General features: G+C 45.6%; 1 protein-coding gene across 2 annotated transcripts in view; it reads left to right on the top strand.

Moving 5' to 3' along the window:
- GARNL3 (GTPase activating Rap/RanGAP domain like 3) overlaps window positions 1-23,983 on the top strand; it is a 165,717-nt gene that overhangs the window by 129,270 nt on the left and 12,464 nt on the right. For both annotated transcript variants that reach the window (XM_069580126.1, XM_069580125.1), the window contains exons 18-24: window positions 641-715; window positions 3,230-3,341; window positions 12,473-12,571; window positions 12,922-13,038; window positions 13,591-13,766; window positions 15,270-15,428; window positions 21,313-21,379. In XM_069580126.1, coding sequence (XP_069436227.1) covers window positions 641-715; window positions 3,230-3,341; window positions 12,473-12,571; window positions 12,922-13,038; window positions 13,591-13,766; window positions 15,270-15,428; window positions 21,313-21,379 — 805 coding nt within the window. The remainder of the gene's footprint in view (window positions 1-640; window positions 716-3,229; window positions 3,342-12,472; window positions 12,572-12,921; window positions 13,039-13,590; window positions 13,767-15,269; window positions 15,429-21,312; window positions 21,380-23,983) is intronic.

Below are 23,983 nucleotides of genomic sequence, written 5' to 3'. Positions count from 1 at the left end.
GACCCCGATTTCCCCTCTACCGCTTGAAAGCAGTCATCACAGGGAGGTGGCTCCCGGGCATCACCCTATTCCAGGTTTTGGAGGAAGCCATACCCTCTCTGCCTGGCTTCTCCGTGACATTAGTGTTTCTTGGTTCTGGAGGTGACACAGCCTTCTGCATTGGTCCCATGTCACAAGAGGGAGGAGAAGAGCTGTCTGCTGCAGACAAGATTCTGACCTGAAAGTGGAAGCTAATCAGCAAGGCAGTCACGAAAGCTTAGCAGCAAAGATAACCTTTTCCTAAAGCAGGAGCCCTGTCACCAGGGCCTCCAACTTCGGTCCATGTTCAAAGATAGCACCCCGACTCTACTTTCAGAAATCTGATTTATCAAGTTTGAGGAAGGACCTGGGGATTTTTTTCAGCACTGGTGGTTTGGAAATCCCTGTACTGATATATTGATCAGTTGAAATGACAGAATGCATTTGACGTCATTAGATCCAGCTGACTCCTTTCCTTATCTTCAGTGATAGGGCAGCGTGGGAACCTGAAACAAGCCTGAAATTACTCCTGTTTCATTTTTAAAAGTTTTTTTCAAGTCATAACTGTTGATTCTTATGCTTTTACTGCCTGATAAACTGAAAAAGATCTCTGTTCTGTAAGGCACTAAAGCTGAAATCCATCGTGAGAGGGGACGCTCCATCAAGCTTGGTGGCATCGGGGATCTGTAAAAAAGAGGTGAGTTGTTGATGCTTTCATGTTCAACTGTGAATGTCCTGTGTCTTTAGGGAAGTTATTGAGATTCTTAGAAAGAGCTTTGTGGGGCAAGAGGAAGAAGAGCTTGTCTGTGGCAGAGTCTGCAGACGAAGCCCCAGGTAAGGTTGGGCAGCATTTAGTGAGAGCCTCCTGGCTTCCATGGTGTGCCTGCACCTTTGCTTAAAGAGGCAGAGCTGCTGGACCGGGCCTGGACAGGCAGACTGAGCTCAGCAGTGCGCCTCAAGCCTTGTGTGTATACAGACGGCTGGGACATCCTGACCAAATGCAGGTTCTCATCAACAGCTCTGTAGCCGGGCCATGATCCTATATTTACAACAAGCTCTCACGTGGTGCCTGTGCTGCTGACCATGGACACACTCAACAGCAAGGCTCTAGGGCAGTATTTCTGAAGCTTCAGTGTGGGTTGGAATCACCCCCTAGAACCTCTGAATCTGTAGGTCTGAGTGGGCCTGAGAATTTGCATTTCTCCCAAGTTGATGCTGATGCTGTTGGTCAGAGGACCACAGCTGAGCAATCACTGCCTCCTCTACAACTCATTCATGGCCTGAGTATCTACTCATTTCTACTTCCCATGGAAAAAGAACTAGGTGGTCATCAAGCATAGAAGAGAAAACATAAAAACAAATCACAGTATGAGCTTATTGTTTGCATTATTTTGTATTGTAAAGTCTTACCCTACATGCTTCATTATATCTATGTTCAGAATATGTAAAAGATAATAAAATGGAACAACCCCACAGACAGTGTATCACTGGAGAAGTGGCCATTGTAAAAGCAAAAGAATTATGAATATATCTACTTTCGCCCTAAAGGTATAGATGATCTATATCTGAACTGTAGAACCTACACTGTTCAAAGTCTGGTTTCAAGAAAATGATGCACTCAAAATACAACCGGTGCTGAAAACCCACAGCCAATTTAAGACAAGACCGACGGCAAAGTATCTTTTCCAAAGGTTGCCAAAATTCCCAATATCTGCTTATTCATTTGAATAGTAGAATTTGTAGTGTTGTCAAGGACTTCATAGACAGCACATTCCAATAAGATTTAGTTACTTTATTAACAGAGAAGGCAATGGCAACCCACTCCAGTACTCTTGCCTGGAAGATCCCATGGATGGAGGAGCCTGGTGGGCTGCAGTCCATGGGGTCACTAGGAGTCAGACACAACTGAGCAACTTCACTTTCACTTTTCACTTTCATGCATTGGAAAAGAAAATGGCAACCCACTCCAGTATTCTTGCCTGGAAAATCCTAGGGACGGGGGAGACTGGTGGGCTGCCGTCTATGGGGTCGCACAGAGTTGGACACGACTGAAGCAACTCAGCAGCAGCACCAACTTTCTTAAAAAGTTCTTAGGGAAATGCCATTCCAAGTAATGACCTGCACTTGGGCAGCCCTCTTTCAGTTTATAAAATATCTTCACGTCCTTTGTGTGATCCTTTCACAACAGCCCGAGCCTTATCTCAGCAATGAGGTCACTCATTTTGAGGCTGGTGGGTTTCATAAAGGTATAGCATGATTTTCCAAGACAGGAATAATTCACACAGCGTTTACCCTCATCCCAAACAGCACCCTGGCAGGTGACCTCAGAGCCATCACTCCTACTTTGAGTGTGCCAGCATGTGCTCACTTAGAACTTACAAACACACCTATGTACACACCTTACATGTGCACACAGGCTCTTGTACAGCATCAGGTAAAAGTGAAGATGTTGGACTTCAACTCATCCCTGAGAATCTCTACAGACGTCCTTGTCCTTTGAGGCCAAGCCACATGCTTTGGAGGGAGTTAATGGTTCCAGGCATCAGCCACAGCTCCAAGGGAGCAGTAAGGCAGTGCCGACTATTTATTCTTGCTCGATCAACATGGAATGAAACCAAGGCTCTATGATGTGAACATATCAAGTGGGGGAACACTAGTAGGTTTCGTCGGAGCCCTCGACATATTCCTATGAACAGACATTATTTTTTTCTTGAAGATTTCATAGCCATAAGTGGGTCAATAAGCCTTTTCATGTTAAGATGATAGCAACCTCTTGCATTGTGTATGGTTTAATAGTTTTGCCGAATCAGCAGCACAGGAATCTGACTTCTTTTTTAGAGAGTTGGGTGGGACTTCCTTTTATAAAGAACTATTGTGAAATCTCCAAAAAAGAATAGGCACCATTTGGTCCAACTTCTAAGTGTTAAAAAGAAACGTTTGCTTAGAAAACATTACTGATGCTTCCCTAGCCCTTGAGGGCATCATTATAATACAAGTGCCAGAAACACGTGACTCAGCCTTCTCCTGATGCATACATTTCTGGAAGAAGACTTTTTTTTCTTAAGAAAGGTGACTGAGTGAGAGCCCATCTAACTCCCGGGGTCTGGGGCATCTGTGCTGCCGTTTCGGGTGGTATGTGTGCATTTCCCCCTGATGGGCCGGTGTGCTCTCTCTGTGCTCTTAACCTTCCTGTGCTTGTGTTGCCCCGCAGCCTTGGGAGCCACAGTGTTTCTGCAGTAACTTCCCTCATGAGGCCGTGTGTGCGGATCCCTGGGGCCAGGCCTTGCTGGTTTCCACTGATGCCGGCGTCTTGCTAGTGGATGGTTAGTGAGTAGCTGCTCCTTTAGCTGTCTCTCTGTATAACTTGTCGTACTTCTAAGATGGGTGACCACTGGTCAGCTCCCTTTGGATACATGTGTCCTCAGCGGTGAGGTTAGCGGAGTTTCATCCCCTTGCAAAACTACTCTGTTGTTTTCAACACGCAAGCCAGAGGGGGAGGCACCCATGACAATTTCATCCCTTCCCCAAATCTCTGATTAATCTGTGGATATCAAATGATGCAAGAGACACGAGTTCAATCCCTGGGTCAGGAAGATCCTCTGGAGAAGGAAATGAGAATCCACTCCAGTATTCTTGCCTGAGAAATCTCATGGACAGGAGGAGCCTGGCAGGCTACAGTCCATGGGATTGCAAGTTTCGCATATGACTGAGCACTGAGCACATCAAATGACCCGCAAGGAGAATCTCCTTTGCAGGAATACTTGTCATGATTCCAATGTTTGACTTTAAATCTACAAGAGCACATGGTTCTTTAGAACCTCTGTCTCAGGGATATACTCTCTCTCAAAGCGCATTTTTTTTTAAGGTTTCTAATTCAGAACATACTCAGTATCTAAAACAAACAATAAGGATCTTAGATAACCTGTTTGATGGATAGAGAAAGAAAAAGATTTTGACAGGAAGACAGATCTCAACTCAATATTAAATCAAACTTCTCACAGTCAGGTGGGTCAGCTGCCCCAGGAAGGCAGACAACTCCCTGTCGCCAGTAGGACATGACCTTGGCGAGCATGCCCTAGAGGGAATTCAACTTTGGGTGGGGATTTCATTTAGATTCAAGGACTGTGCAGCAGGTCTCTTGGATTCTTCCAGACTCCTAATGAGTGATAAAGGATCTAAAGGATCAGTTTAGTTCAGTTCAGTCGCTCAGTCGTGTCCAACTCTTTGCAACCCCATGAATCGCAGCACATCAGGCCTCCCTGTCCATCACCAACTCCCGGAGTTCACCCAAACTCATGTCCATCGAGTCAATGATGCCATCCAGCCATCTCATCCTTTGTCGTCCCCTTCTCCTCCTGCCCCCAATCGCTCCCAGCATCAGAGTCTTTTCCAATGAGTCAACTCTTTGCATGAGGTGGCCAAAGTATTGGAGTTTCAGCTTCAACATCAGTCCTGCTGATGAATACCCAGGACTGATCTCCTTTAGGATGGACTGGTTGGATCTCCTTGCAGTCCATGGGACTCTCAAGAGTCTTCTCCAACACCACAGTTCAAAAGCATCAATTCTTCGGCACTCAGCTTTCTTCACAATCCAACTCTCATGTCCATACATGACCACTGAAAAAACCATAGCCTTGACTAGATAGACCTTTGTTGGCAAAGTAATGTCTCTGCTTTTGAATATGCTATCTAGGTGGTCATAACTTTCCTTCCAAGGAGTAAGCGTCTTTTAGTTTCATGGCTGCAGTCACCATCTGCAGTGATTTTGGAGCCCCCAAAAATAAAGTCTGACACTGTTTACAATGTTTCCCCATCTATTTGCCATGAAGTGATGGGACCAGATGACATGATCTTAGTTTTCTGAATGTTCAGCTTTAAGCCAACTTTTTCATTCTCCTCTTGCACTTTCATCAAGAGGCTTTTTAGTTCCTCTTCACTTTCTGCCATTAGGGTGGTGTCATCTGCATATCTGAGGTTATTGATATTTCTCCAGGCAATCTTGATTCCAGCTTGTGCTTCTTCCAGCCTAGCATTTCTCATGAAGTACTCTGCATATAAGTTAAATAAGCAGGGTGACAATATACAGCCTTGACGCACTCCTTTTCCTATTTGGAGCCAGTCTGTTGTTCCATGTCCAGTTCTAACTGTTGCTTCCTGACCTGCATATAGGTTTCTCAAGAGGCAAGTTAGGTGGTCTGGTATTCCCATCTCCTTCAGAATTTTCCACAGTTTATTGTGATCCACACAGTCAAAGGATTTGGCATGGTCAAGAAAGCAGAAATAGATGTTTTTCTAGAACTCTCTTGGTTTTTCCATAATCCAGCGGATGTTGGCAATTTGATCTCTGGTTTCTCTGCCTTTTCTAAAACCAGCTTGAACATCTGGAAATTCACGGTTCACGTATTGCTGAAGCCTGGCTTGGAGAATTTTGAGCATTACTTTACTAGCATGTGAGATGAGTGCAAAATCATTGTGCGGTAGTTTGAGCATTCTTTGGCATTGCCTTTCTTTGGGATTGGAATGAAAACTGACCTTTTCCAGTCCTGTGGCCGCTGCTGAGGTTTCCAAATTTGCTGGCATATTGAGTGTAGCACTTTCACAGCATCATCTTTTAGGATTTGAAATAGCTCAACTGGAATTCCATCACCTCCACTAGCTTTGTTTGTAGTGATGCTTTCTAAGGCCCACTTGACTTCACATTCCAGGATGTCTGGCTCTAGGTGAGTGATCACACCATCATGATTATCTGGGTCATGAAGATCTCTTTTGTACAGTTCTCCTGTGTATTCTTGCCACCTCTTCTTAATATCTTCTGCTTCTGTTAGGTCCAGACCATTTCTGTCCTTTATCGAGCCCATCTTTGCATGAAATGTTCCCTTGGTATCTCTCATTTTCTTGAAGAGATCTCTAGTCTTTTCCATTCTGTTGTTTTCCTCTATTTCTTTGCACTGATCACTGAGGAAGGCTTTCTTATCTCTCTTTGCTATTCTTTGGAATTCTGCATTCAGATGCTTATATCTTTCCTTTTCTCCTTTGCTTTTCGCCTCTCTTCTTTTCACAGCTATTTGTAAGGCCTCGTCAGACAGCCATTTTGCTTTTTTGCATTTCTTTTCCATGGGGATGGTCTTGATCCCTGTCTCCTGTACAATGTCATGAACTTCCGTCCATAGTTCATCAGGCACTCTATCAGATCTAGTCTCTTAAATCTATTTCTCATTTCCACTATATAATCATAAGGGATTTGATTTAGGTCATACCTGAATGGTCTAGTGGTCTTCCCTACTTTCTTCAATTTAAGTCTGAATTTGGCAATAAGGAGTTCATGATCTTAGCCACAGTCAGCTCCCGGTCTTGTTTTTGTTGACTATATAGAGCTTCTCCATCTTTGGTTGCAAGGAATATAATCAATCTGATTTCGGTGTTGACCATCTGTTGATGTCCATGTGTAGAGTCTTCTCTTGTGTTGTCGAAAGAGGGTGTTTGCTATGACCAGTGCATTCTCTTGGCAAAACTCTATTAGCCTTTGCCCTGCTTCATTCCGTATTCCAAGGCCAAATTTGCCTGTTACCCCAGGTGTTTCTTGACTTCCTACTTTTGCATTCCAGACCCCTATAATGAAAAGGACATCTTTTTTGGGTGTTAGTTCTAAAAGGTCTTGTAGGTCTTCATAGAACCGTTCAACCTCAGCTTCTTCAGTGTTACTGGTTGGGGCATAGGCTTGGATTACTGTGATATTGAATGGTTTGTCTTGGAAACGAACAGAGATCATTCTGTCATTTTTGAGATTGCATCCAAGTACTGCATTTCAGACTCTTTTGTTGACCAGGATGGCTACTCCATTTCTTCTAAGGGATTCCTGCCCACAGTAGTAGATATAATGGTCATCTGAGTTAAATTCACCCATTCCAGTCCATTTTAGTTTGTTGATTCCTAGAATGTCAACGTTCACTCTTACCATCTCCTGTTTGACCACTTCCAATTTGCCTTGATTCATGGACCTGACATTCCAGGCTTCCTATGCAATATTGCTATTTACAACATCGGACCTTGCTTCTATCACCAGCCACGTCCACAATTGGGTATTGTTTTTGCTTTGGCTCCATCCCTTCATTCTTTCTGGAGTTATTTCTCCAGTGATCTCCAGTAGCATACTGGACACCTACCGACCTGGGGAGTTCCTCTTTCAGTATCCTGTCAGTCATTTTGCCTTTTCATACTGTTCATGGGGTTCTCAAGGCAAGAATACTGAAGTGGTTTGCCATTCCCTTCTCCAGTGGACTACAGTCTGTCAGACCTCTCCACCATCACCCGCCCATCTTGGGTGACCCCACACAGCATGGCTTAGTTTCATTGAGTTAGACAAGGCTGTGGTCCATGTGATCAGATTGACTAGTTTTCTGTAATTATGGTTTTAGTGTGTCTGCCCTCTGATGCCCTCTCACAACACCTGCCATCTTACTTGGGTTTCTCTTACCTTGGATGTGAGGTATCACTTCACAGCCGCCCCAGCAAAGTGCACCCTCTGCTTCTTACCTTGGACAAGGGGTATCTTCTCACTGCTGCCTCTCCTGACCTTGAACGTGGAGTAGCTCCTCTTGGCCCTCCTGTGCCTCCGCAGCCGCTGCTCCTTGGACAACTAAAGGATAGTAGCAAATTACCAAACAAAAGAATTTATTTAAAAACAAAACAAAAACAGACATTGGAGGCTTAGTCTAATCTCTTAGTTTTGCAGATAAAGAAAAAGAGGCCTAAAGAAATAAGGACTTCCCTGGTTGCTCTGTGTATAATGTGGAAGACCCAGGTTCAATCCCTGGGTTGGAAAGATCCTCTGGAGAAGGAAATGGCAACCCACTCCAGTACTCTTGCCTGGAAAATCCCATGGGCAGAGGAGTGTGGTAGGCTACAGTCCATAGGGGCATAAGGAGTCGGACACGACTGAGAGACTTCACTTTCACTTTTCTTTCAAAGAAATTATGTGACTTGCCCAAGACCACACAGCTAATTAGTGGCATTTCTGGGACCAGAACCCAGAGGTGATTCCTCGTCTGGTGCTCTCTCCTCTTAGCCAACTACATTTTATTAAAGTTAAGTTAAACTCTACCAATGTTACCATCTTTAGCTTGATGCAGATTTCCAAAACCATAGTCCTGGACAAATAATTATGAAAATGTTTACAATGAAAAGAATGTCAAATTCTACCTGTTTGCCTTTTTAGGAAAGAGAAAGTAATTTCATGATTATTTGTAAGACCTGTCTAAAAACAGAAAAAAATTCTATTTGAGTTGCTTCTTTGTAAATATAAAATCCAAACCAAGATTACCCAAGTCCCTTTATGAAATTTTCATCTTTATGGATACAAAATCTAATGGAAGTGTCGATATAAGGATTATTGTGATTGCCAGGAAATCCTTTCCTTTCAAACTTGAGGGACATTGTCTAGGCAGGTGGTAGCCGTATATATCCACCACCAGCTCACATGTATTACTCAGATTACTTTCATGTCCTGATTATGCAGAATTCGCTTATGCTGAGAAGAGCATAACCCTTTAGGCTTTCTTTGTATTCTTTGTTGTGCTTTTAAGCCATAATTATCTTGTTATTTCTTTGTTTACTTCTGTCTTGTCTGCACTTAATTCTATTACAAATTGTTTCCATTAGTGAATCTCCCCATTTCGTTTCAGGGCAAGTTCCACTCTATCCGATTAGCCTCTGCTTAATTTCATTAGACTCATCCCCTTGAGAACCTGCTCCTTTCAAGGTCACTATTAAAAATTCTTTGCCTTCTAAGTGTAGCAAAACCTGCTCTGAAGGGAGACCAAATACTGAATAAATATGCTATCACCATTTGTTTTGTTTTGGTAATAGAAAAGCCAGATCATCTAAAAGATGGTTTCTTCACAAAGAGATTACAAGAAGGAATCCATAGTTTTGAAACAGTCATTGAACCCACATCACTTTCTCATATCCTTGCCTCCTCTTCCTTCCTGTGCCATATATAAACCTATCTAGCCACAGGAGTACGTGAACACTGTATATTGTCACCTTGTTTATTTAACTTACATGCAGAGTACATCATGAGAAGTGCTGGTCTGGATGAAGCACAGCTGGAATCAAGATTGCTGAGAGAAATATCAATAACTTTAGATACACAGATGACACCACCCTTATGGCAGAAAGCAAAGAGGAGCTAAAGAGCCTCTTGATAATGGTGAAAGAGGAGAGTGAAAAAGCTGCCTTAAAACTCAACATTCAAAACACTAAGATCCTGACATCCAGTCCCATCACTTCATGGCAAATAGATGGGGAAACAATGGAAACAGTGAGAGACTTTATTTTCCTGGGCTCCAAAAATCATTGCAGATAGTGACTGCAGCCATGAAATTAACAGATGTTTGCTCCTTAGAAGAAAAGCTATGACCAACCTAGACAGCATATCAAAACGCAGAGACTTTACTTTGCTAACAAATGTCTGTATAGTCAAAGCTATGGTGTTTCTGGAGAAGGCAATGGCACCCCACTCCCGTACTCTTGCCTGGAAAATGCCATGGATGGAGGAGCCTGGAAGGCTGCAGTCCATGGGGTCACTGAGGGTCGGACACGACTGAGCAACTTCACTTTCACTTTTCACTTTAATGCATTGGAGAAGGGAATGGCAACCCACTCCAGTGTTCTTGCCTGGAGAATCCCAGGGACTGGGGAGCCTGGTGGGCTGCCATCTATGGGGTTGCACAGAGTTGGACACGACTGAAGTGACTTAGCACCAGCATCATGGTGTTTCCAGTAGTCAGGTATGAATGTGAGAGTTGGACTATAAAGAAAGCTGAGCACCGAAGAATTGATGCTTTTGAACTGTGGTGTTGGAGAAGACTCTTGAGAATCCCTTGGACTTCAAGGAGATCCAACCAGTCCATCCTAAAGGAAATCAGTCTTGAATATTCATTGGAAGGACTGATGCTGAAGCTGAAACTTCAATAATTTGGCCACCTGATGCGAAGAACTAACTCCTTAGAAAAGATCCTGAGGCTGGGAAAGATTGAAGGCAGGAGGAGAAGGGGATGACAGAGGGAGAGATGGTTGGATGGCATCGCTGATGCAATGGACATGAGTTTGAGCAAGCTGTTGGAGATGGTGAAGGACAGGAAAGCCTGGTGTGCTACAGTCCATGGGGTTGCAAAGAGTCAGACATGACTAAGCTACTGAGCAACAACAAAGCCACCTGAACATCAGGATTGTTCCCTTGCTCACCCCATCAGTCCATGGGTATGCAGTGCTGTTTTTAGGTTACAACACCGGCTAAGAGCTCAGACTTTGTCCTTGCATGGACTTCAGTTCCACAAGTTCAGGACACGTGCTTCGACAATTTCCCAGCACCTCTGAGCCTCGGATTTCTCATTTGTTAAATGGGAATATTAGAAATTCCTACCTAATAGGGTCATTGTGGGACATTTACATTAAATGACACCTACAACACAGCATTAAGGCCTGATATGTAGGAAGCCCAGGGCATAAATGCCTGGCCTTAATGAAACAATCATAGTTATTTAGTCAAATGCTGGGATGGGCACTGAAATGAATGATCATCTCCTGGTTTGAAAAAAGGAGTCTTGCCCCGACAGAACCACAAAGAGCCTCAGAATGAATCTGCTTGGGAAAGCCTGAGGTATTGGAGGAAGGAGAGTGTTTGATGGGCTACCCCCATCATGAAGGACAACTAGAGACAAGCCATCTGTTTCATAAGAGCTTAGCAGGCTTTGTGCTCTGACAAATCCAGTGTTCTCACTGGGCTGCAGGAGCAGGAGACTCCTCCCCAGGGTGGGGGTGAGGGGTAGGTGTTGTTACTAATCCTAATGACGCAAGTTCTGCCCCCTCCTGGGCACCATCCAGGGAGGGATAAACTCCCAAACAGACAGGTTTCTGGAAGAGTCAAGATCGTTAGGGCCTCCTGCACTTAAATTATAATTAAGGAAACACCCAAACCCACAGCAGAACACTTGAAGACCTAAGTGTCTTCAAAGAATCGGGTGAAGAATCACCTAGACACTTATGCCTAAAATGTCTATACGTCCTGGGACATCTTTGCCTTGCCCTGATTCTGTGTCAAGTTCAGAACAGACCCTTTGCTTAAAGTAAAAGTGAAAGTGTTAGTCCCTCACTCATGTCTGACTCTTTGTGCCCCTGTGGACTGTAGCCCACCAGGCTTCTCTGTCCATGGGATTCTCCAGGCAAGAATACTGGTGTGGATTGCCATTCCCTTCTTCAGGGGATCTTCCTGACCCAGGGACTGAACCCAGGTCTCCCACATTGCAGGCTGATTCTTTACCACCTGAGCCACCAGGGAAGCTCTTTGCTTATGGAACTGGCTAAATTCGTTAAGTCCTCTTTGCTCAAGGGACTCCCAAGAGCAAAGTTCAGTTCAGTCATTCAGTCGGGTCCGACTCTTTGCAGCCCCATGGACTACAGCACACCAGACTTCCCTGTCCATTGCCAGCTTCTGGAACTTGCTCATACTCATGTCCATCGAGTCGGTGATGCCATCCAAAGCAGCAAAGTAATTGCTAGCAATTAAAGATACCAGTAAGTAAGCTTAAAAACAAACCCAGGACTTCCCTGGTGGTCCAGTGGTTAGGAACCCGCTTTCCAATGCAGAGGACATGGGTTTGAGGGAACTAAGATCCCATATGCTGTGGGGCAACTAAGCCTGTGTGCCACAACTAAGACCCAATGCAGCCAAATAAATATTTTTTTAAAATCCTACACGTACTTGCTGTGTCTTTAAATCATCCATTTCCCTGAGATCTTCCCAGATGTTTCCACTGAAATTAGTTTTTTCGTGTTATTTTGGAAATGTAATTGATATTTCTCTTATTTTTGTCTAAAACTATTTCATATTCCTATATGGAGAAATACTGAAAAATGATAGGTAAACTACTATTGATTCAGACATAGGCCATGTTGGAATAGGATGTTTGTTAAATACAAAAGGAAATTCTAATTTTACTTTCTTGAGAAGTATGCAAAATAACCTAAGATGTGACGTGGTTTCAAATATGACACACACAAAAAATCAGAAAATATTTAAGAGAAATGACTAAGTGTATTAGCACTTTTTAAAACTTAGTATTTGGTTGTTTGGAATAATCCCAGCCAAAATTGGGACTGAGAGATGCTGCCTTTTCTTGGATGAACACTGAGGAGAAGACTCTAGCTTCGGGGCCCTGCTGTTGCGCTCCCTGTATGGAGGTGTGAATGCCTTTGGGAAAGAAATGCCAGTTCTCCTTGAGTTGAGAGGGGACTAGTGCTTGAACTTTCTGTGTTGCCCTTCGGAAGGATCTAGAAGCTGACCTCCTTCCTCACGTAGGGAGAAACGGGGTCCAAAACTACCCACAGGCACATTTCATAGGTTCTAGAGAGTGTGGGCTGGGTGCACCATTGGGTAACCAGGCTTCTTTTCCAGACGACCTCCCATCAGTGCCCGTGTTTGACAAGACTCTGCCCGTGAAGCAGATGCATGTGCTGGAGGCGCTGGACCTTCTGATCCTCAGAGCAGACAAAGGTGCTACTCCTCCCCGAGGGATGTTCTCTGGGAGGAAGGGGAGCGTGTAGCCTACGGCCAACACAAGGGTCTCGGGGTTGTGGCTGAATCACCGCTGCCAGCTTTTTCTTCTGGTGCCCAGGGCTTAGGTCCTTGGTAGCCCATTTGTTCTCTGAGGCAGGGATGGTGAGGGAGAGAAGGGGTGGGCGTCCTTGATCACATTGTTAGGTGTGTCCCAGTTGTTGTCCCAGTTCTGGAACATCTCAAATCCTGATTTCTTGAGTAGTAGTTTTCTACACAGTCCGCCCCTTCAGTTCTTCCAGGTCATCTTACTTTTCTATCCATCTCCTCCATCTGCTTCATCCCACCAGGGAAAGATGCCCGCCTCTTTGTCTTCAGACTGAGCGCTGTGCAGAGGGGCATCGAGGGCAAGCAGGCCGTGAAGGGCAAGTGTGACTGTAGAGAAAACAAGCTCGAGAAAACAAAAGGTGACTCAATTCTTCATATTTTGCTGGTTTCATCCAATTAATCGTTTTCTCAGACTGCCCAGATTTTACTGAAAAAAAAAAATCTGAGGAGGAATTTTATTTGTTTTTTCACTTGGAAACATCACAAAAGTAGTGTCACTTGTTCCCTAAGAGAAGCTTAAGTTATAGAGAAACATGTTGAGGGCTAGAGGAAGTTTTAGGTCTTATTTGACAAGTTTGGGAGGTGAGTTAACCTCTGTGAGCAAACTTATGAAAAGAAACTTTTAGAATTTTGTTCCTGGAACTCTGCTCACCTTTTAGTTTAATTCATGTCATGCAGTGGATGTAAATCTAAGTCCACAAACTCTAGAATAGGGGGAATATGACTTCCTTAATTTTTCTGTAACTCAACCTAATTTTTATTTCAAGTCCCCACTTTGCCTCATGGCAAAAACGTCCTTAGTCATTTCACTGTCTTAGGTTTAATTTCCAGGATTCTTAAATATCACCAGATTGTCAAAGCTGAGGGCTCCCGCCTCTTGTACGTTCAGCATCATTTCTTTCTCTTCCTAGGCTGCCACCTGTATGCTATCAACACTCACCATAGCAGAGAGCTGAGGATTGTTGTTGCCATTCGGAATAAACTGCTTCTGATCACAAGGAAACACAACAAGCCAAGTGGCGTGACTGGCATGTCACTGTTATCTCCTCTGTCAGAGTCACCTGTTGAAGAATTCCAGTACATCAGGGTAGGTTTTTTCCTTCAAATTGTTTCACTCCTGGCCAAGGTGTCCCGAGGCAGACTCCCTCCTTCCATCCAGGGTCTGTCATCCACTGGGGCTGCCCTGTGGTTCAGTAACTAACTGGGGAAGCCCTCACCTGTGGCCCTGGTTTCCCTGGGAGACTAAAGCGAACAGAGTTTTTCCGACTCCATCCAGCTCATTCACATAGTAAACACCTAAAGATGCTGCTCTAGGGGGGATCATTTTGAAATATATAGAAACATGGAATCATGCTGGGCACCAGAAACTAACATAGCCATAAAGTCAATTATACTTCAAAAACAAACTCATGGAAAAAGAGACCAGATTCATGGTTACCAGAGGCAGGGGTTGGGGGGAGGGTGAAATGGAAGAAGGTGGTCAGAAGGTAAAAATTTCCCATCATAAGATAAATTAGTACCAGGGATATAATATACAACATGATAAATATAATCAACACTGATGAATGTTATATATGAAAGTTAGAGTAAATTCTAAGAGTGCTCATCACAAGGGAAAAAAATGTCTTTTTCTTTTATCTTGTATCTGCATGAGATGATGAATATTCACTAAATTTATTGTGGTGATCATTTCATGATGTATATATTAGGTTGGCCAAAATGTTCATTATTATTATTAAATCTCAAGACAAGGACCGGACATTCTGAGGGCTAACACAGACTACACTGTTGAATCCCTTTTGTAAAATTGTCTCCTGGCCTCTCCCCTTTGCAGTGAACAGAGGTCTGAGCCTTGAGGACAGATTGCAGAAAGGAGCAGTCTAACCTATCCCTGCTCCAGTCTGGCACAGGACTCTGCAGAAGCAGCGGGCCTGGGGGGTGGCGGCGTGGGAAAATGAGGGTGTTGTAGCCACGTGTTCCAGGAAACAAACTCACTCAGAAGGACGATGCAGATAGTGGAGTGCAGTTTATTACACCGGCGGGCCCAAGGCAGAGTCTCCTCTTAGCCAAGGACCCCGACCAGCATTTATGAAAATCTTTTATACCCCATGTGTACGTGTCTGAACCGACCACTCCAAATTCCTTGAGAGTTACATAAACCAAGGAAAATACAATCCCAATAACCCCATCATTCACGTGCTATATGCTTATGTGCTCAAACAGTCAAACAATTAGCCAATAATCAATAAACCCAAGGTTACACTCCGATAGATACAGAAAAATTTATGGCCTGTCTGGAGGAAGGGGTGATTAGTGTATGTTTTCTCTTAGGTGATAAGTAACCTAGATACAATCTTCAAGGTTCCCCTGTCTGGAGGGGGTCTTATCTTTCTGTTGTTTTCATAGGCACTAAACACAGAGTTCAGAGTCCATTGGAAAGGTGGCCGAGCATGATCAGCATGAACAGGCCTAGATGGAGTCCAGGCCCTATGAATTCCTTCTTCAAGGGGGCCTTTCCTGGATGGGGGCAGGCAGTGGGGTGGCTGCTCTGTCCTTACCCCTTTCTCCTCCATCCTTGTCCACCACATAGGAGATCTGTCTGTCCGACTCTCCCGCGGTGATGACCTTGGTAGATGGGCCAACGGAGGAGAGCGATAACCTCATCTGTGTGGCTTACCGGCACCAGTTCGATGTGGTGAACGAGAGCACGGGGGAGGCCTTCAGGCTGCACCACGTGGAGGCCAGCAGGGTGAGTCGACAGACGTGGGGGTGAGCAGGAACCAAAAGGACTGGAGCTGCACCTTCTAACTTTGTGACACCATAATAAGGGTTTCTTTAAAACTGTGTGCTCTTTATCATATCAGTAACCTGTGATACATATTTAGGCTGTACCATGTGAAGCTGCCATCTTTGTAGGTCAAATGGGTTCAATATCATATAACTGCCTACTGCCCTCTTTAGCTTTTCCACACCTCCTCCTGCCATTCCATCCTTCCCAACAGAAGAGGAATGAAGTGTCAAAACTCACTGTAAATAACTCAGTAATGAGAACATTTGTTTGGTAATTCGTGCTAGAAGGGCCTCTGGAGAGTCAGGTTACCCTCAGAGGCACTGCAGACCCACAGCACAGGGCTGGAAGGTGGGGGAGAGCATAGCCCGAGTCTCCATTCCCTTAGAGGTGCATTAGGAAAGGAAGATGGGATGAAACACCATTGGGAGAGAGAGGAAAAGCAGATCAGCACTGGGGGGTCTACACCTCCTGGCCTGAGCTGCACAGAGGGCAGCCATGTGCTGGATCTGGACAAAACCTGACAAGCAACTCACAGAGTTCTTCAGCCCACTTATCGCTGGGAACCAGGGCAAGGCCTGATGACAGTTGAGCCCCTGGAGGTTTGCATGGTGCAGGGCCAGCACTCCAGCTCAGGTACAAGAACAGGGCAGAACAAGGATGTCACCCAGGGAGAGTGTCATTCCTGATGAGAGCTTCCCCCAGTCCTGTTCAGATGTGTCAGAGAGTGAGGAATTTAATTATGTTTTACAAGAACTAAAAAAATACAATTTAAATTTGGACCAGCCCTACATAAATATTCACTAAAGTTGCTAATTACTCTAAAGAAAACACCTGAGAGCAAAATTTTAAGAAATAGAAAAATCAGAAAAAGAAACATCTAGATATAATTAAGAGGCCTACTTATCTTCAGCTGTTATCAATCACAGCTCAGTCTGCCCTTTCATGTGTGTATACTGGTAGCACCCAAATTCATCTGGCGTTGAAGTCATCGAGGAACTTCAAAGCTACCGATGCCCTGTGTCCCACCCCCCAGCAATTTCACCAGCCTTGGGTGTGACATGAGCTTTAGAATTTTTAGATGGTCCCCTGGTGATGTGGGCAAATTTGGGAACCACTGGTACACACTGCTTCTCAACTGTGGCTCTAATTGCCCAGAAAGCTTTAAACACATTGGTGCTCTGATACACCCAGATCAGTTAAACCAGGAGTCTTGGGTTGTATGGGATGGGAATCAGTAGACTGTAAGTCTCCCCCAGGTGATGTTACTATATACCCAGGAGATGGAAGCTCTCCTGACACTCTTCCTAGCAAGGCCAGGAGGGTCCCCTCCATCCCAGCAACTGGGAACCTGTCATCTCTTCCCAAGGCTGTCTTCTAAGGACTCAGAGCCCAATCTGGCCTTTAAAAGTTCTAGCCCCTTCTTGCTTTTCAAAACTCTGGACAGGGACTTCCCTGGCTGCCCAGTGGCTAAGAGGCCACCCTTCCAATAAAGGGGGTCCTGGGTTTGATCCCTGGTCGGGGAACTAGAGCCCACAGGCCGCAACTCAGAGTTCACATACTGCAATGAAAGATCCCGCATGCCACCAAAAAGACTGAAGATCTTGAGTGCCAAAACCAAGACCCAGTGCAGCCAAGTGAATAATTAAATTCTTTTAAATTAAAAAATACAATCTGTACAACCAATCATAGGAGTCAGAAAAAGCATGGCTTAAAAGATCTTTGTTGAGTCGGTCCTTCCCTGGCAACCAGTTTCCTAAGACTGAACCCACTTTTCCTGGAAATTATTGTTATTTACCTATATTTAATACCTTGATAATTTATGAGTGTGTCTGTGGATTTTTTTCTGTTAAGATTCATGAAGATCCAGGGAAAAAAGAGTTAAAAGCAGTTTTCTTTGATGACTTCTGTGCTTTGTTTTGCTGGAAGGTATGAGAAACCTCCAAAATTTTCTGTCTTTTCTTCAACATGCTTTGTAAAACAAAAATGCAAAGCTTTTCTCTAAGAAAAAACACTTAAAAACATCTTTGTGTTGTTAAGCACTACCCTGGGGATTTGAGTGGGTCAGTGTGTATATTCCCACTGAGTTAATCCTCAGTGGCTATGTTTGCTGAGCAGGCAGAGGTGCTGAGACAGTGGCTTGTCTTTGGGTGGAATTTACTGTTTAGTTGGAAAGATAAGCCCTAGAGAAATGAGCAAACTAATGAGCGGGTAGAAGCGGCCTGCAGAAACAGGGTTACTTCTCACCAAGACATTCCTGCAGGACAAGCCCTGAGTTCAGTGGAGCAGGAGAGAGGCCAACCCTCCTGGACTCGCTGGTGATTAGTGCCTCAAGCAGCCTTCAACACCTACCTCCTCCATGCGCCACCATGCTGGCCAGGCTGGTCTGGTTTCCTGCCCCCGCCCCTCCTCTTGTCTCAGCCAAGACCCCTCGATTCCCGTTGCAGGTTTCAAATCCACCTCAGGGTCCAAGACAATCCTAGCTTGAGAGAGGAGCTGTTTAGGAAGCACCAGAGCAGCCTTCTGAAAGTCAACACCAAGTTTGTTCTACCAACAGGCCAACTCCGACGTACTGCCCCGGATCCAACAGCCAGCTCCGGCCTCCTTCCCCAACAGAGGCCCCCTCCGGAGGGAGGTAACAGGATCCGGGTCTCTGGCTTATTCACTGGGCCCAGGTCCCCATCCTGACTGTCTGCCCAGACCCCAGCTGGTCTTCACTGAGAGCTCACCCTGGAATCACGCGGGAAGGTTGGACATTGACCTCACAGTGCCAACCTCTTTCACTTGTTACAAGTCTGTGTTTCGAATTTTCACCACCACCATATATTACTTTTATTATTTTAAAATGCAATAAGATAAAATATTTTTAATCAAGTAAAAAATAAAAGGCGAATGTCTTTATCCTACCCTGACCTACTATATATCAAGATGTCCAGGAGCAAGAACCCAGAATATCTTTTAAAAGCTCTCCCAGTGAATTCTTAGGTCCTCACCTGGTCAAGAATGTCTCCTGCATGAATGTCTCCTCTGAGGTCCCTCGCCCGGGAGCTAACATCTATACCAACATCTGTATCAACATCTGTACATATAACATGTACACGTGAACCGGGCCTCACCATGCTCGGTATTAATGAAGGTCTGATGAAATGTGATTGAGGGCCTGAGGAGGGAGTGATTAAGTCCACGCTATGGTCACTGACCCCAAATTTTGGCCCCTTAGCCCTGACAGGCAGGTGCTATTCTTTCCCCGGTTTCTGCAGAAAAAGAGGCTGAGGCTCAGAAAGAAGTCACTTATTTACCCCAAACCACACAGCCAGTAAGTAGCAGAGGCAGGACTTGAGCCCAGACTGCCTGCCTCCCAGGACTGTGCCCTCAAACCCAGCACGTGGCAGCCACAGCCCTGTAACAGCCCGAAGAGGAGAACAGGTCCAGGTTACACAGCTGGTGGTGCTCGGCCGCTCCCTCAGAAAGTGCAGAGCAGACACAGCAGCACCCACGAGAGCTGGAAGCCACTGGTTGACATCAGTGTCATCTAACTGACAAGTCTGGGGACACGAAGGAGGCAGTGATTCAAGTCAGAGTGCTGGGGACGGACAGAGGGTTCCCTCTAGGGGCCTGAGGGCTGTTCCCTCCCATGATACGCCCCAGTGGTGCAGGTTCCAGAGCCAAGTCATGCCAGCAGCTGATATTTATAGAGCATTTACCGGGCCCTGTGTGACCTCCTGGAATCCTCAGCCCCCTTAGAGGCAGATGTTCCAGCCTCTCCCATTTTACAGATGAAGACCCTGAGGTTCCGTGAGGTTAAACCTCTGACCACGTGCCCACTGCTCTTGGGTGGCAGGGCTGGCATTTCATTTACATGGTCGTGCCTCTAGGTAGCATGCCCTCTGCTCCTGGTACTTGACAGGTCCTGATCCAGGGATTGAGGGGGTCACATAGCGGAGCAAGGCCACTGCTTCATAGAGCTGAGAGCCCAGCACGGAGGAGAGTGCCAGCAAGCAATCAAACCTGAGACGGCAGTGCACGCCCTGTAGATAATTAAAACAGAGGCTGTGACACATAGCAGCAGAGGAAGTATTTGGCATTTGACTCCCAGGTCCTTCTGACCCTAGAATCAACACCCTTGACCTCTAGGACTCACTGTTTTGCACCCCTACAGAGCCTCCGCAACTCATGGTTATGGTATGGGCTCTACTATAACTTATTTTATGTACTTGTAAGCTTTTCTGACATTTTGTTGAGGGGTGAGACCCTGTCCTTTCATTTCTGTGTGTTTAATGATGACTCGTACAATGCCAGACTGTTCAGAGGAGAAGGCTGTGTTTAGGTGAGAGCAGTGAGGGCCAGCTGGGCAGAGGGCCTGGGTTGGGAAATGGGGAAGCCCAGAGGCTGGAAGGGGCTGGAGAGAGCCGAGCTAGAGGGAGACAATGGCCGCGCCTGGAGGTGGGGCCGAGTCCAGAGGTGGGGCCGAGCCCAGGAGGCGGGGTCGAGCCCCGGGTGCAGCAGGGGTGAGATGAGGAAGAGGATACTCTGGACTTGGGTGAGAAAGGAACCCCTCCGAGACTTTGAGGGTAGCTCTGCTAAAAGAAAGGAGGAGGCTTGAAAGGAAATTGGTCATGGGAGACCTCCATGGGATGCTGATTGTGTCAGGTCCTGTGCAACAATGTTTGCCTTGTTTCATGGAATTTTCATGAAAATCCAGCAGTGTCAGGATTACTGTTACACCAGTTTACAGATGGAGACCTGGGGCCAGAGGGCCATTTACCACAAACCACAAGAGGCAGCAAGTGGTACTGGCAACTGGGGGCTGTCTGACCTGCTCCTGTCTGCTTCCCCACCCAGCCCCTTGAGTTCTTCTCAACCTACTGCATTTGAGAGAACAAAAGACTTAGGAACCTGGGCTGGAGCTCAGAATGTGTGCCTGAGGTTGTAGATTTAGAGATTTTGAGCAGAGTAAAATCCAAAGCTATCAAGCTGGGGCTTTTTCTAAATGAGAGAAGAGCCAATAAATGGAAGAAGAATCTGAAATGGGAGAGAAGCCAGAGGGAGGAGCTGTCCCCTGTCAGAGGTTGTGCAGATATGGATGGAGAGATGAGCCATGGTCAGAGGCCTTCAGTCTGGAGAGAAGGAAACCTTCTTGGAGCTTAAGAGAGGGCAGCGTCCCTGATGGTACTGAAGGCCAGACTACAGGGCTGAGAAGACAAGTGAGGCAGCGAAAGAAGAGGAGATTTTTAGAGGCTTGGAGTTTTGATTGAAACTTGAGAACCATCTTCTCAAAAGCAGAAACAGAGGCTCACCAAAGCCACAGAGCTGGGGCTTCCAACACCCTCTGCATCTTGTCAAGCCGCCTCCCAGGAAGTGAAAGAAGTAAAAAAGGGAGAAAAGAAGTGCAGACATGGTGATCTGGAGATACAGAGACTGTGTTTGAGGCAGGAGGCAGTGTGGCTGAAGGGCAAGGGTGTTGAGGTTGGAAAAGAACCAGGGACCTGGTGGAGATCCTGGCTGGGGCACCTCCTCACTGAGGGATTAGAGTGACTCCACCTCTCTAAGCCTCGCTTTCCTCATCTGTAAAATGGATGCAATCCCATCTACTTTCCAGGGTTGATGTGGAAATGAAAGGAATAACCGGCCAGAAAAGCTTGGTGGACTGGAGCCTGCTGTATAAATGGGAGGCCTGCCAATAGAGAGAGCTCTCCCCTATAGAGCTTCTTAAAGGGTTTGAAAAGACGATGAGAAAGTCCACGCCATGGGCTGCGGTCTTGCCTGAGTTTACAGAAACTTGAGAACATCTTTTCCTAGTGTCAGTGTCCAGCCTGCCCACTACCATTGCCCATTCTCATTGCAGGTTAATTTCGTTGCAGCTATTGATGTGTACGAAGACGGGGAAGCTGGTCTGCTCCTGTGTTACAACTGTAAGTAAGGGATGTGTTTTGATCGCCACTTGCTAAAATCCACTGTTGTTTTTTCTTTCTGGACAATGTACAGGGACTTAGCTTTAGGTTTATCTGGTGCATTGTTCCTGGATCCTTAACTGCGCTCCAGGGTGCAGCTAAAAATTGCCTTCCCACCTGTATCTCCCAATACCCAGACCTCTCAGTGAGATGGTACAACAGTCGCCTTGGGGTATCTCTGGGACGTGGAAGTGATGGCAGGGGCTTCCATCTAGGGAACCCCTACCATGTGTCCCGCGCTGGGCTCCATCAGCCCCAGCCACTGCTCACTGACTTCTCAGTTTCTGATCAGTTCATTTCAGTCGCTCAGTCACATCCGACTCTTTTCAACTCCATGGACTACAGCACACCAGGCCTCCCTTCCATCACCAACTCCCGGAGCTTACTCAGACTCATGTCTATCGAGTCAGTGATGCCATCCAACCATCTCATCCTCTGTCGTCCCCTTCTCCTGCCTTCAGTCTTTCCCAGCATCAGGGTCTTTTCTAGTGAGTCAGTTCTTTGGATTAGGTGGCCAAAGGATTGGAGCTTCAGCTTCAGCATCAGCCCTTCCAATGAATATTCAGGACTGATTTCCTTTTAGAACTGACTGGTTGGATCTCCTTGCTGTCCAAGGGACTCTCAAGAGTCTTCTCCAACACCACAGTTCAAAAGCATCAATTCTTCAGCCCTCAGCTTTCTTTATAGTCCAACTCTCACATCCATATGTGACTACTGGAAAAACCATAGCTTTGACTAGATGGACCTTTGTTGGCAAAGTAATGTCTCTGCTTTTTAATATGCTGTCTAAGTTAATCATAGCTTTTCCTCCAAGGAGCAAGTGTCTTTTAATTTCATGCTGCAGTCACCATCTGCAGTGATTTCGGAGTGAAAAAAAAAACCCAGTTTCTGTTACTCTCTGTCATCTGGAGATAAGGCACCTGAGTGGTGAACAGACTTTCTCAAACGGCAGAGCCCAGGTTCTCTTGACATTTGGGGCCCTCTTGACTCCAGTGCCCTGACAATTGCTCTTCCCCTTTTTGCTATTTCTCAGATGTTAATGAAATCAGCCTCAGCCTGGCATGCCTGGCCTCAGCTGGATTAGTTTGGGTCAGGTGGCAGATGGGTTTCAGGCAGACCAAAGATATCAAATAGGACTTAAGGATTTGCAGCTTTTCAAAAGCTAATGTGATACCACAATAAAAAAGGATCTTTTTAAAGCTAAAGATAGTGAGATATTTTCTTGGACCCAGGCTATGCAGTCTAACTAAATAAAACCTTTTTTTCAGCCTAGAATTGTATCAGTTTTGAGTGGTGATGCTGGTTATAGCACATGGGGCAGATACATTGATTAATTAATGTATTAATAATTAATTAATATAGATACAATGATTAATTAATCTTACTAACCTTTGATTAGTAAGAATGGTAATTTTCCATAGAGAAATTTATTGGGTAAACTTCCTCTTTCAAAATTTGAGATTTATGGGGAATCAGCAAAGAACTTCACCAATAAATCACTCTTTTAGGATATTTCATCCACAGATCTGTCAAAACCCTCCTCAAAACAGCAGATCTTTCTGGCCCATCTGATGAGAAGGGCCACACCTAGGGTGACAGCAAGAGGCCATGTGCTCTGGCGTGGATCCTCGCTGCCCAGCTGCCGGCGCCCAGAGGGCTGGGCTGCTGCAGCTGCTGCCACCCTCTGCCCCAGGTCTCCAGGGACACACAGAGTAGGCGCGCACCTGTGTGCGGCCACTTCTGTAAGATGTTCATCTCTTTAAAGTGTGGTCTTTTTAGTTTATTGAAAAACCTATTTGAAAAACTTATGGCTTTAAAAACTGATATAGATATTAATACTTCTTTCTTCCAGCTGCTCACCTGGGGGTGATTTTAGGTGGTAAAGAAAAACAGAAAGAGAGCAAGTTTTAGACCATGAACGTGAGTCCCAAAATGAAAGAGGGGCATGGAAACAATGTGGATGGCAAGCTCTCTACACAAAATTAGAAGCCGAGTTAGCAGGCAGTGCTGAGGTGGGGGTGGGATTTGAGGGGGTGGTCCCACACTAGGCCTCTGGCTCCTGGAGCCCCTTAAAAGTTCCACCTCCTTGGGCTTTGATCACCTCCTGGCTACAGGCCCTGGTTTCATCTCAGGATTTAATCAGCATGTATCTGTTCTCACAGACCCACCGGCCATCAGAAGATGATCTTTGACCTCACTTGGGTCAGACCTTGGCAATCCCAGGGGTGTCCCCAGACCTGACTCAGTCTCCCCAGACCTCGCCACTTCCTCCTGTTGCTTTGGGTCAGGTATCTGGCTTTCAGTTTCCATCTCCCTCTTTCTCTCGGCAGGTTGGCAGGTACCTGGGGATCCAGGGAATGAGCTGGTTTCCCCCAGTGGCCAGCTGACTTCTATAACTTGTCCCCCACACAGTGCACATCCATCTGCTTATCTCAGTCCACGTTCTTGTCTTGGTCACTGACACCCACAGGAAAGGCCCTTTCCAGCCAGGAGCTGTGGAAGGAGATTGTTTTCCCCAAGTTTGAAGCTGATTTTTAAAGTTTGCTGCTTTCTAAAATATAACTT

This window comes from Ovis canadensis, chromosome 3 (genome assembly GCF_042477335.2).
Source record: "Ovis canadensis isolate MfBH-ARS-UI-01 breed Bighorn chromosome 3, ARS-UI_OviCan_v2, whole genome shotgun sequence".
Classification (NCBI taxonomy): domain Eukaryota; kingdom Metazoa; phylum Chordata; class Mammalia; order Artiodactyla; family Bovidae; genus Ovis; species Ovis canadensis.
The sequence above is the reverse complement of the archived record's forward strand: the minus strand, read 5'-3'. Positions and strand labels throughout refer to the sequence as shown.